This window comes from Alosa pseudoharengus, unplaced genomic scaffold (assembly GCF_046254945.1).
Source record: "Alosa pseudoharengus isolate Yale_2024_CS ecotype anadromous, Long Island Sound unplaced genomic scaffold, YU_APseudo_1.1 YU_APseudo_1.1_scf_16, whole genome shotgun sequence".
NCBI classification, from domain to species: domain Eukaryota; kingdom Metazoa; phylum Chordata; class Actinopteri; order Clupeiformes; family Clupeidae; genus Alosa; species Alosa pseudoharengus.
In genome coordinates this window covers 9,420,018-9,433,455 of record NW_027468630.1, presented here as the reverse complement: position 1 = coordinate 9,433,455, position 13,438 = coordinate 9,420,018, and the positions used below count along the sequence as shown (strand labels likewise).

General features: G+C 46.1%; 1 protein-coding gene across 1 annotated transcript in view; it reads left to right on the top strand.

The window, feature by feature from the left end:
• The window catches only part of fhod1 (formin homology 2 domain containing 1), a 42,523-nt gene that overhangs the window by 24,021 nt on the left and 5,064 nt on the right, over nt 1-13,438 (top strand). The window contains exons 11-20 of the mRNA XM_076286976.1: nt 1,095-1,205; nt 3,116-3,205; nt 4,595-4,645; nt 5,888-6,057; nt 8,127-8,243; nt 9,506-10,425; nt 10,638-10,793; nt 11,032-11,214; nt 11,944-12,063; nt 12,773-12,934. Coding sequence (XP_076143091.1) covers nt 1,095-1,205; nt 3,116-3,205; nt 4,595-4,645; nt 5,888-6,057; nt 8,127-8,243; nt 9,506-10,425; nt 10,638-10,793; nt 11,032-11,214; nt 11,944-12,063; nt 12,773-12,934 — 2,080 coding nt within the window. The remainder of the gene's footprint in view (nt 1-1,094; nt 1,206-3,115; nt 3,206-4,594; nt 4,646-5,887; nt 6,058-8,126; nt 8,244-9,505; nt 10,426-10,637; nt 10,794-11,031; nt 11,215-11,943; nt 12,064-12,772; nt 12,935-13,438) is intronic.

Below are 13,438 nucleotides of genomic sequence, written 5' to 3'. Positions count from 1 at the left end.
TCCCAAGTGGATATTGCTATGCACCTGGTTCACGTCCTGAATTAAAATCCAAGGCAGGACCGATGGCATTGTAAGAGTCTGGTTCTGTGTACAATTAGGCCAGTGAAGTAAAGGCTGTGATCGTGACATCACAGTGGGAGTGTTGTGGTCTCCATATCTTTTCTTTGGCCTCATATACTGTCGTTGGAACTTTTTTATGACATGTGTGCTGCTTTCAGGACTCTTTTTGGTCATTGGGATTACAATTGGTGCTTTGAAGTCATGGTTTTAGAGAACGTGTTCTTAATGTTCACGTTAATCTGATTGGATGGCTAGATTGATTGTCAGGTGGGTTTTGTGTGTTCTCTTCGTGAGGCTGAGCTCTGTGCCTTCAAGTGCACCTAAATTGCTACATGCCTTTCCAAGTATAGGCCCATGGCCAAAGAAAAACATTTTATTCAGTTGACAAGCAGCATGTATAAGTGGAACACAAATGTTTTATCTGGAAACCGCTGTTCACTTAGTAAACCTCATGGAATTTATGCCCTCTGGATTGTGCAAGGGTCCTGGGTCGTGTTTTCAGTCTGGTCCGTACAAACCAGCCGGACCTTGCAAAGAGATGGAGTTTCTTATCGCCTGTTTTCATCGCTGTGTGTTATCTGACTGCCGTAGTAGGCTGCTGTGTTCAAAAACAAACATGGACGTCATTGATAAGTAACGTCCACACCGAGGAAGGTTTCCCTAGTGTCCAGTGTTTCCCTGAATGACAACCTCGCTCAAATGCTGTCCGCTCCTCTTGTTTATGTGTGCACTGCCTGCCATTTCACTAACCTCACCACGTCTCAACCTGAAAGTATTTGAAGAAGTCAACTCAAAGTCTCAGTTCGTAATTTCATTTCCCCCTTTCTCCTCCCTGCCTCTGTCTCTCTCTCTGTCGCGTATTGCATGCTAATCTGTGATTTCTACTCGTTGGATTTCGTTTGGTGGTTTACTTTCAATTGCGTGCTGGTATTTTTGGGTCTTCCAGTGTAGCTAACACTCCTCCTCCCCCCCCCCCCTCACCATTTAACCACCATTGTTTCCTCCTCTCTCACTCTTCCTGGCCTTTCCACCAGGGGGCGATCTTTCGTCAGTCAGTACATGTCGTCTATGGGGATTTCTAGAAGGTCAAGGTTGTTTAACAAGGCTGGGTCAATAACAGAGGAGCCCTCAGCAGCCTCTAACAGGTTTGTACAGCAACTTTAATCAGCTTTCATTTCTGTCTCAACACCAGTTTTTCCAGACTAACCACAAAAGAGCTTACAAGGCCTTAGTCGGGGGTCCACTCACTCACCTGCCCATGTCCACCTCGGCTGGACACTATTGAAAAGCATTCATTTCTCTTCCTATTTAAAACACCGAAGCTAAACTCTTATGTTCTTTTTTACTACTCGTCATAGAGTATAAAAACAAGGAACACAAAGATTATTCAAATGAATCCAATGTGGCACCTAAATCCACAGTGTTTGCACTCTGCAATGACACAATGTTGCGTTTAATGCTACAGGGAAATGCCTATGGAGACCCACGGATGGGATGGGAAGAGAGAGAGAGAGAGAGAGAAAGTCTTTGAGAGGATGGGATTAGTGTTGTCTTTCTCTACTCCTCTCTCTCTCTCTCTCTCTCTCTCTCTCTCTCTCTCTCTCTCTCTCCTGCACACTTGAGTGGCTTTGCTGAAAAACACCCAGTTCATCTTTATTTGTGTGTGTAATGATGTCAGATCAGAAGAGGAGGCTGAAGTAAGAAACACTGATGGATTGGGTGCCATTGGTATTCAAAGCTGTGTGTGCGTGTGTGCGTTTGTGCGTGTGTGTGTGTGTGCGCCTCTGTGTTCCATAGTTAAATGACAGTAATTAATGGGTGCTCTGCTTGGTCATTAGGATTGGTCCTATGGTCCCAGATTGTCTAGTGCTATTCATCTGTTAAAGGTCTGGTTCACCCCAAAACCCCTAATCCTTGTGGTCGTCCATTGATATTAGACATTCGACAGCACAGATGGTTTTCCAGTTCGTACTCCATTCTCTTGGGGGTGCTGGCTAGCTGTCTATGGTCAGTTTAGCATTCACTGGTTTGTCCTTCATCCAGTGTTATAAACAAATGTTGGCTTACTCTGTATTTCAGGCACTAAACTGCAAAATATCCTTTGATCACATTTGGTTTATTTTTCTTGAAAAAAAAAAATGGTATGACATCAGATGTTGTCATATCATGTTTGACCACGATTATGAGAACATTTAGAAATGTGTTATCAGTTATCATTTTCTCTAACCAGTGAAAACATAATCTTTTCCCCCCTCAGTTTAAAAGTTAAATGGAGACATCCATAATTACTTCCAAATTATGACTTTCATCCAAACAAATAAAAAAATATATTTCTTAGGCATCCACATGAATTAAATGTACATTTATTAATTTAAATGACACTTTTATCCAAGGCAACAAGTGAGAAGGAACATTTAAGTTTCAGTGCAGTAGAGCTTAGCAAACAGACTTAGCAAACATTATGTGCTGCCACTTTCAAGAACTAGCTAACCGAAGGATCATAGAATTAAGTGGAAAATAACCACAGGATACATTTAAAAGCTACTAAAAGAAGAAAAGAAGTGCATAATAGTGGTGGGAGATAGGCATGATGGTACCATATTAAACATTAAATATTATAGCATGCAAATTTATTTTACTGACATTTTGAGGAAATTTACAAGATTGTTTTACATTTAAAGTGAAAAGTTTAAACAAACCTTTATTTCAATGTTTTCTCTTTACTTTTGTTTAAGCTGAATTGTATAGATACATTTGAACGCACTCACACACCATATGATTTCTGAGTAGCAGCCCCCCCCCCCCCAGTGTGTGTGTGTGTGTGTGTGTGAATGCGCAGCCTCCACGGACCACTCTGACAGGAAACTCTGTTGTTTGGAGACGCGGTGCCTGAGCAGCTTGGGCTGACTGTGCTACTGTGCCTTGGCTGAGCGCTCACTCTTATTTTCTCTGTGTGTGTGTGTGCGTGCGTGCGTGCATGTGTGTCCGACTCTGGATGCGTGCGTATGTGTGTGTGTCTCTCTTTTTTTTTTGTCATCCTCCGCGTTGTCCACAGTGAGTCTCCCACAGACACTGCCCCACAGGACAATCATTCCCAGACGACCACAGAGCAGCCGGCTAAGACGGAGAGCAGGAACGTCTTTAAGTGAGTAAAGGGGCTCAAGGGGCTACAGTAGATGGCAACAGAGCCCAGAGATGCTGTGTTGAGCTCATTTTGTTTGTTTGTTTGTTTGTTTCTTGTTGTCTTAGCTGTTAGTTGTCGTTCGTGTGAAGTTGGCAGTTGGCATTCTTAAGTTAATTTACGTTATTTGTTAAGTGGGATGATAATCTGCCAGTCATTTAGAGGGAGAAAAGGTTTAAGAAAGAGGAGTGATTAGGCTGGTCATGATGGGTCACGATTTCAATTGATGCTGATGATGACTGTGATGATGATTGTTTAGATGATGATGATGATGATGTCGATAGAGAAAGAGCTGTCGGTATTCTCTTTCATTCTTTTCATTCTTGCCATTTCCAAATAGACTACTGTTCTAAGTAGTCTAACTTTTTTTTACAGATGTGACAGTTTTGGGTAAAGTGATTAAACGTTGCATTCAGATCTCTCCATCCTGTTTTCAGAGCACTTCTTTTTCCTTAATGGCTCCATTCTTTTTACTTTCTACTACTTTTTTTTATTCTTGTCAAGCGTCTCCTCTCACTGTTTGTCTCATGCCTGTCTCCCTCACTTCTCTCTCGTTCTCTCCTCTCCTCCTCCTCCTTCATAATGTTTGGCCGGCTTCCTAATCTCTTTCCTCTCTGCCTCGGCGTCCAACATTCCTCCCCTCCAAACCTCTCTCCTTTTACAGACTGCACCAAGCCGACAGTGTTTGGTGAGTAGCTAACAGCGTGGCCAAAGAATGTGGCTTTTTTGGAGGTGCTATGATTTCATATCATTATGGTACTCGCTGTCCCAGGGCGAAGGAAGCGGCTAAAAACTTGTTAGTTGATGGAGGTCACTTGACAGGCAAATCTCATTATAAGCCCCTGGATGGAGATTGTGGCAGCAGTCCCTATAGCGACAAGCAGTACATTTCCTAATTAACTGGCATGCTCCTGCTTCCCCTCTGAAGGGTGATTGCAGCTAATTTACTGCAGCTAAGGGGGTAGTCACTTAGATAGTTAAATATTTTTTATGTTAACAGGTGTTCGTCTGAAATGCTTTTGCTGCTCTGACCTGGCTTTCTGGGCTATACTTTCTCTCTCTCTCTCTCTCCCTCCATTTCATTTCTCTTGTCATTTTCTCTCCATTGTCTTACATTTCAATTTCAATGTTTCAATGTTTATTCTTTTAGTGCTCACTTTTTTGTTGTTGATCAGTTTATTTGTAGGATCATTCCAGCTGTGATACCTCGTAGATCTATCATACCGACGAGAGAGAAAAAAATAAATGCCATTTAGGAAGTGAGAGAATTTTTATGTGTGGTGTGAAGCAGATCTCATAACCTCCTCATTGTTCTCCTGTCAAGCCTTGCACAATGTCATGTCTCTCCCCTAGCTCGGCGGATTGCGACGTATCTAAGGATCGTCCGGTTCTTATGAACTATGAGTGAGTATGTGTGATGACCGGGGCTGTGGAGACGCGCCTCCCTTCGCAGCATGGTTGAGGGGCCTGCTGCCCTGGGTTGCCGTGCTTGAAGCCTCATGCTTTCTGGGTGCTGAGTTAACGACTTTTCTTGTTTAATTGATCTTGGTTGTGTGATTTGTGAAATTCATGCTTTGGTGGATGGGAATGAAAATGAACTGGAAAAATTCTAATCCTCTAATGATGCTTTCAAAACAGCTGTGTTGTGTTCCTGCCTGGTGATTGGTTTCTGAATTGGTTTTGTTGGGAAGTTGAAGTATGTAAACAGCTGAGCTGTTTACTCATGGGGACGACTTAAAGACAATGATTTCCAGTACGGCTATGGTTGGGTCATCCATTAGGTATGAAGCACTTAGAGCAGATTATATATCTCTCATATTTCAGGACAATTTGGCATACAGAATAGTTATTTTGTGGCCTAACAATAGTGTGAAGGACATTGACTTAAGGCATGAAGTACTACTTATCTGGTATGCTGTGGTGTTTTACTAACGCATATAGCACTACAATATTGTTTAACCACATCAGATGATAATATATATGGACATGCAATATGTAGTATATTTATTTTTATTCTTAGATCAAGTTTTAAAATCAAATCTCTCCTCAACATCAGTCATATAGGAAACCATAGTAATTTCAGATTATTATTATTATTATTTTGAGATATCAGCCAAAGAGATTTTATGTTAGATCATTTATCTGTTGCCATGTTTAGACTCCTGCATGTGTTCATGTGATGGAGATGACTGCGCTTCTGAAAGCGATACGCGGGGGCGTTGGGGGCCGTCTGTGGTTCGGGTGGCTTGGTGGGGGAAGAGGAGAGGGGTGCTGGGGAGCAGTGGTGGTTTGGCCTGGCTTCTGTCGTTAGCCACAGTCTGACTTCACAAGTGTGGGCAGCATATCTGTGGCCGAGGGCGTTCAAGCGCCCCGCTTTTAGGGGTTAAGTGGACCAAATCACATCAGGGTGACCTCAAATTCTATATTTTTTTTCTTTATTTATTTTATGATTTTTCTAAGAAACCAAGAACTGTTGATAAAAATAAAACTTGCTCTTTTATCACTGCTTTGAAGGGTCCTTTGGGTACAAATGTCGTCAGCACTCGGTAGTGGTATCTTGGTGGAGGGGAAGAAAAACAAAACAGATGATTCCAGTTTGCTCACTCTCCATGTTTGTCTGTGTGTGTGTGTCGGGTGCCTCTGCAGAGACACCTTCCTGCGCAGCCTGGTTGCCACACACCGGGATCGGGACAGGAAGCGGAGGTCTATCCAGGCCGCCAAGGAGCGCAGGGCGTCCAGGGACCAGAGCAGCCCGAGCCCCGCCGAGGGCGACGTGTCCCCTCCGACTGAGCCCAGCCCCAGCTCACTCACTGAAGGTACGCAGACATCAGAGGCCAAGAAGTGCTCCTTTAGTAGGAAGCTGCCAGAATGGCAGACCAGGTCTCATTCAGGATCCCTGCCTTCAGATCTTCTCAGTCTCCGTCATGTCCTTTAAAAGTTATTTACCTTTAAAAGCTTCCTAGCCTTGGTTAAGTTTGTTTACTATGTTATTTGGTACAGTCTCAGACAAATCAGGAACTCGTGTCTAGTCCAGCTGACCTTTAGCTTTTAAACAAAACAAACAAAACAACTCTTGAAAAATGGGAACAGACTGAACTTGGCCAAGAAAAGACTACATGGCAACAGACTGAAGTTGAAGTTCATTTTGATTATCAACTGGACTTAAACAGAGTTGACTGCAAACATCAGTACCCTTAAAAACCTGAGCTCAGAGATCAACCCCCTGCAGGAGTTTCACCCCCATATCTCCAAACCCTTAACCCCACTTTATGTGTTCACCTTTGACCTGGTTGGTTCAAACCCTGCTTGCTTCCTCACTCTCAGATTTGAGGTACCTGCTGCCCTGTGTGTTTGTGTGTCGTGTCACAAGCGATTAGGGCAACGGCGGCCATTTCGCCCGGTGCTCTCCCACGGGGTCGCGGCCCTCCTGCCCCTCGCACCTGTCGGGGCGCGGGCTAGGAGCAGCGGGAGCCGTCCTGTGATTGGGCCAGACGGGGTCAGGGGCGTTTATGTAACGCCACCCCCAGCTGCGGAAGTCAAAAATTGGCGCTGGCCACAGAACCTGACAGCGCAAAGTGCTCATTATAGCTGTAGGGCTGTTTGGTTACTGTACCGTTCCAGTGAGTGGCTCCAAAGTAAAGGTTAAGCCCCTTATACAAGACATACGCACCATTAATCTGAGGGGTTTTTGCAGTCTATATGTAACTGCATTTCCTCACAATCTTTATAGTGTTGCGGCCAATTTGCATAGTGCTGTTGTATCCTGTGTAATGTTGTATGATGTAAACCAGGCTTGGTTGTTGATTGGCCACTGTGGGAAGTCAATAGCACAACAAATGTAGCATCTCTCCTGTTTATAACTGACAAAGATTATAGTGCTGATGTGAAAACAAGTAAAGCCGTTGGTTGGGAAACGCTAGCACCAAAGAATACAGCACAATGAAAACAGTATTTCCGCATGAACGACAAACCTCAAGTGCCTGTTTCAGTCATGTTCAAGTGAAACTGTTAACAATTAATAGCAAACGGTAAACAGTGTAAACAGAACATGGCCTACTGTATGTGGCGTGACGGTTTGGCAGCGGCGCTGACAGGCTGGTGGGGTGTGTGGCGAGGCCAGCCGTGTCATGCCGCAGCTCAAATCTGGGTCTGCAGTTTCCCATGAGGACCACATGACCCCAGCGTGGTCTTAGGGAGGCTGGCGGAGCGAGCGCTTTAGAGAAGCGGGCCCTTTTCTGTCCAGCCCCAAAGACATGTAAATGAGCGCCCGGCGCCCAAGAAAACGCTCCCCACACACACACACACACACACACAGAGACACACAGTCTCACACACCGAGGTGTATGAAAAGGGAGTCTTGGCAGTGGAGGGAGATGGGGGCACAGAGGGCATTTCACATAGACGGGAATTCAAAGAGACCAAGTAGGGGGCTATGCTCCCTGTCACGCTCCCAAAACACCCACACACTGTTCGAACTGCAGGGGAAAAAAATCTGATGTGAAGTGTCAACAATGATGCAGCCGTTACGACCAGCAATACTTTTTTTTTTGTCATGTGTGTAGCTTCAGTGTGTTCATATGTTATTTGTTTCTGTCTATTGTGGTTCACTGTTACTCGTGCCCTAGAGTATTCTTTCTCTTTCTTTCATTCTTTCTTTTGCTCTGTCTTTCTCTCTCTACATTCTCTTTCTTTCTTCCACCTGCCAGAGTGTATGATTTACTCTGTTATAAGGTTATTTGTGTTGTGTTTATACTGTATCTGCGCTGTGTGTGTTCTCATTTGCCTCTCTCTCTCTCTCTCTCTCTCTCTCTCTCTCTCTCTCTCTCTCTCTCTGTGTCTGCACCATCCTCACTCCCTCCATCCCTCTTTGCCGTCGCTCCATCAGGGACGTCCGAGTCTGGTGGATCGGAGCCCCTCGCCAGGGAAAAGTCCACAGGAGTCCTGCCCACTCCCAGCACCCTGGAGCAGTCAGGAGACGCGCAGGCGACCCATAATGAAGCAGGCAAGAGATTGCATCTGTCTCTCATTCCTCCTCTCCGTCTCTCTTCCTCCTCTCCGTCTCTCTTCCTCCTCTCAGTCTCTCTTCCTCCTCCGCTATCTGTCTCCTCTCCCATCTCTCCTCTCCCATCTCCTTCCTAGATGTTTGCTTTTGTTGTGTTTGTGGGCCTTTGATTCAGTGATCCAGGGTGTGCTCACAGAAACGTGCACTTGGTGCATTTTTGGCACCAGTGGGTAGGTCGCAATGTTCTAAATATATCAGCACAATGAGCTGCAGCCATATCCTCACCCAGTGTTCAGAACATCTACAGTGTACATATAGTGAGATGTACAGTATTCTATTTACTGCAGGTAGACTTTTCTATGAGATTGGTAGGCTGCCGCATGCTACTGAACTTTATTGTTATTTGAAGAAATCCTGTGTGCTGTGCTTTTTTCCCTTTTAAACAATTTCTTTTTTTATTGTGGCAGCTTTGAAAATTTCACTGAGAAAGATCAGATCTCACTTCCCACCCTCCACCCTTCTGGTGGCTGCGGTCCAAACGACCCGGTCCCAAACGAGCCCTTCGCCCTGGGAGTGTAAATTAGGGGAGATTGGTGGGTAGACCTCTAAACTGTTTAAAGTAGCAGATGAGGATCTGTCTTCTCGGCTTCCGTTTTGGGTTTCTGACAAACGCTCGGTCAGTCTGAAGATTAGTCTGCGTGCAGTGAGGACGTGTTTCTTCTTCACAAAAACTCTAGGATGGTTGTGTGTGGAAACAATGAACTCTGCTCTCATTTCTGTGTGTTTGAAGGTAGGATTTTTTCATGGTTTAAAGAACTTTGTTTTTTTTTCTGCTTATGGTACAGTTTCTTTACAGCCAGAGAGCACTGTAGTCACCATGAAGCTTGGTTCATTTATAAGTAGTGTAATGCCTGCAAAACACACCAGTGGTAAAGAATTCTGTAGTGTAATAGTGTAATTTGCACCTCTTTTGCAAGTGCTTCAGTGTAGTTACCAAATGTGGAAATGCCAAAACTGAAGGCTCTTGGTGTCCTTTTAAAACCAAAAAAAAGGCGAGTACATGAAGCTCATGTGGAGCGAGACTGTTTTCCCGTCCGCTGGATGGTGAACATTAGCTGCATGCCAAGGAACAGCTTGGTCCTGCTGGAATGCACCACCCCTGACAGCACATTGACTCACAATGCCCCTCTCTCTCCTCTCCTCTCCTCCTCTCTCCTCTTCTCTTCTCTTCTCTTCTCTTCCTCTCCTCTCCTCTCCACTAGGTGGCGCTATTCAGCGCCAAGGCAGTGTTGCCGAGCAGCACAACACCCTCTCAAACGAAAGGAAGTTCATGCTGGACATGCTGTACAGCAAAAACAGCGGCGGTGGCAGTGGGGCACCGCTGAAGGGCGAGGAGTCGGCGGACACGGAGGCCGGCCTGGAGCACCTGGGCATCGCCAGCCTGGCCGGTCGGCTGTCCAGCCTGCAGCAGTCGCGCCAGGCCCAGACGGCCGCCGAGGACCCGACGCGGCGAGCCGAGCTGGAGGGCCTGGGTGGCAGTGCCCAGGCGGCGCGCGCCCGTCTGGCGGAGGAGCAGCAGCACCGCAGGGTGCGCCCGCAGTACAGCATCGACGCCGAGACGCACGCGCGCAGCCTGGAGAAGACCCAGATGACCCCGCTGGCCCGCGACAGCCAGGACGCCTGGGACCAGCTGCAGCCCAGCTCCCGTGCCCTGCGCATCAAGGACCTGGACTTCTCCGACCTCAAGGAGGAGGAGGACATAGATGTGCTGGATATGGACTCTTTCGACTCGGGCTTGTCCAACGGAATCCCCCCTCCGCCGCCTCCCATGCCAGGGCTGGGCGCTGGCCCGCCGCCCCCTCCCCCTCCACCACCCCCGCCTGGGATGGGCTCTCCTCCGCCTCCACCCCCTCCCCCACCTGGCGGTGGCCCACCTCCCCCACCCCCTCCTCCAGGCATGCCTCCTCCCCCCCCAGCCCCCCTGCACGCGTCAGACCCCGTCTTCGCCAAGAAGAGGAAAACGGTCAAGCTCTTCTGGAAGGAGTTGAAGCAGCCAGACAGCCCCAGGAAGGGCCGCTTTGGCCATGGCACGGTGTGGGCATCTCTGGACAAGGTCACCGTGGATACAGCCAAACTGGAGCACCTGTTTGAGTCCAAAGCTAAAGAGCTGCCCGTTGCCAAGGTAAACACACTTTGGGCCGTGCTTGTTTCGTTGTTTACAATAACAGCAGGAGCTATAATTATGCGCTCAAAGTGTTTGGGTGGTAGAAGATTTTAATGCTGCAATCTGCCTTTTTTGTTTATGTTGGCTTCATTTCATTGTAATAAAATGTAATTGCTGGCACTGTGAAAGTAGGAGGGGACGAATTGTTTTCCTGTCTTGTGCCCTCAAAGAAAGGCACGGAGGTCAAGAGGTCCGAAATCTTGGTTCTGGATCCTAAGAGAAGTAATGCTATCAACATTGGCATGACTGTTCTGCCGGCCGTCCATGTCATCAAGACTGCCATTCTGAACTTTGATGAGTTTGCCATCAACAAAGAGGGAATTGAGGTAGGACTTTTACTGACCACCAGAGGGCAATAGTGCACTACTCTTACAGTCATAAGGGTCCGTCAGTGTGAATTTTGTATTTGTCAACTTCTATTGACTTTTTTTCAGTTGTTTTCATGTTTTTACTCCTTTTGCAGTGACTCACCTCTTTCTTTCTTTTGATGGCAGCTTTTCTGTGATGACGCTCTCTCTGTTTGCACATGTTGAAAACGCTCCATTTCTCTCCTACCTATAACAGAAAATCCTTACCATGACGCCGACCGAGGAGGAGAAGCAGAAGATTCAGGAGGCGCAGCTGGCCAATCCGGACGTTCCCTTGGGGACGGCCGAGCAGTTCCTACTCACGCTGTCCTCCATCAGCGCTCTCACTGCACGCTTGCAGCTCTGGGCGTTCAAGCTCAACTACGAGACCCTGGAGAAGGTCAGTCTGTAGCAGTGCGCTCTCAGTTCTGCCGCATGGTGCCATGGTGTATGGACGTTTTAGTGTGCATGTAGCTCCTAACCCCCTCAACTTCAAAAATGATGTGTTTTTTATGAAGTCATCTGGAAAAAAATAAGTTGAGCATAGGCACTGATTGAAGTAAGGCTTTTCTCAGTAGGCTCTCAATGAATATGCTTTCATGAAAGTTTTTGAAATTGACACTTGACACATTACAGGTATGAGCAGTAGATAGGAGTTAAGAAGAAAAGCAGTTCTACTGTGCTCCGCTGTAGATCAGTGTTGCTAATGGTTCATCGATTCAAATATATGACGGATATAAAGTCAAAAAATGTTTCGATGGGTATCTATACCATCTTCATCAGAGTCCATATTATGACTAGGATGCATGCGTTGGTTTATAGCCTGTAGTTTTTGAAGAAGAATCTGATCGATCCGAGACTGTACACTTTTGTGCAAATCAATTGAAACAAAACGTGAATGTGAGAGCATTACTTTTTTTATGTGTCATTTTTACTTTAAACAAGCAGTGTCTCCATTTCTCCTTTGCATTAAGGAGAAATGGAGACACTGCTTGTTTAAAGTAAAAATGACCCTGCTCAAACTTGGTTCAATTAATTCGCATGAGGGTGTATGGTGTACAGTTTACCACGATGTGACTGCGTGTTGTTTTGTTGGTGTTATTAATGCCTCTCGTGGCCTCGTTTTCAGGAGATTGCGGAGCCACTGTTTGACCTGAAGCTGGGGATGGAGCAGCTTGCCAAGAACAAAACATTCAAACGCATCCTGGCAACCCTCCTGGCCATCGGCAACTTCCTCAACAGCTCCAGCGTAAATGCTCTTCCCCCCCCCCCCCCCCCACACACACACACACACACACACACACACACACACACACACACACACAAGTAACCAATGAGCCATGGCCTCACGAACACAACACAGAAAAAAAAACTCATAAGCAAAGCCAGTAGCTGCCAGTAGATTTCGGGCAATGGACTGGGCACGTGCGGCAAGAGGAGGTGCCCACCTGTAATCCCCTTTCCTTTGTGTTTGGTGTGGTTTGCCTGTCTGCTCAGTGACCTGGAGGAGGCACTGTTAAGGCGATTAGGAGCATGTTTGGGCTGGGAGATTCTAAGGCAGATGTAGTTCAATGGGTCGGCTCGGTGTGATGTGACCTCTGCCGAAACAGAGGGCACAGACGCTGCCAGTCCTCTGATGTACCCTGTGATAGCAGCTGCTGTGATAACATGCTGTCTGACAATTCACACATACACTCGCACATCTCTCTCCCCCTCTCTCTTCTCTCTCTCTCTCTCCCCCTCTCTCTCTCTTCGCTCTCTTTTCTCTCTCCCCCTCTCTCTCTCTCCCCCTCTCTCTTTTCTCTCTCCCTCTCTCTCTCTCTCCCCCTCTCTCCACCTCTCTCTTCTCTCTCTCCCTCTCTGTTATCTATTTATCTTTTTCTATTCATATTATATAATGATATTATTGTTATTTGACTTCACCCCCGTGCCCCACCCTTTTGTCTGTGTGTCCTTAGGCTAAAGGTTTTGAGCTGAATTACCTGGAGAAGGTGACTGAGGTCAAGGACACTGTGCACAGGCAGTCCCTCCTACACCACACCTGCAACTTTGTGGTGGAGAACTTTCCCGACACCTCAGACGTGTACTCCGAGATCCCTGCCATCACACGCTCTGCCAAAGTCAGCACCCCTCCCTCCTCCTACCTCATACCCCTTTCTCCACCACTGTCTTTCACTAAGAATAATGATTTCATTTTTAGAAACGATACGGGCACGCTGGGTATAACTGTATAAAAACATTATAGTCATTGATGTTTTAAATTAGATTACATTCAACATCGTTGTCATTTGACAAGCACAAGTAGTTAAATAATTAGAAGTCTAAATTGGAGTCCAAGTGCTATTTAAGGTTTATTTTCATTATATACAACAAAGACTAGGATTAGGTATTGTAGGGTATATGTATATAACTATGTGTAGGATTATTACTATGTCATGTTTTAGTTATTTTGATATCGGTCTCTGAATCGTGGTACGGGCCATCACATTATAGAGTTATATTGCTATCATCAATTGCAATTAAAAAATCTAAAATTAGGCCTAAAACCTACCAACCTACCTTCTTAGCAAGGCTTTGGATGTAGATAGCCATAAAAAAAATCTTCTCATCTTCGTAGGACGAGG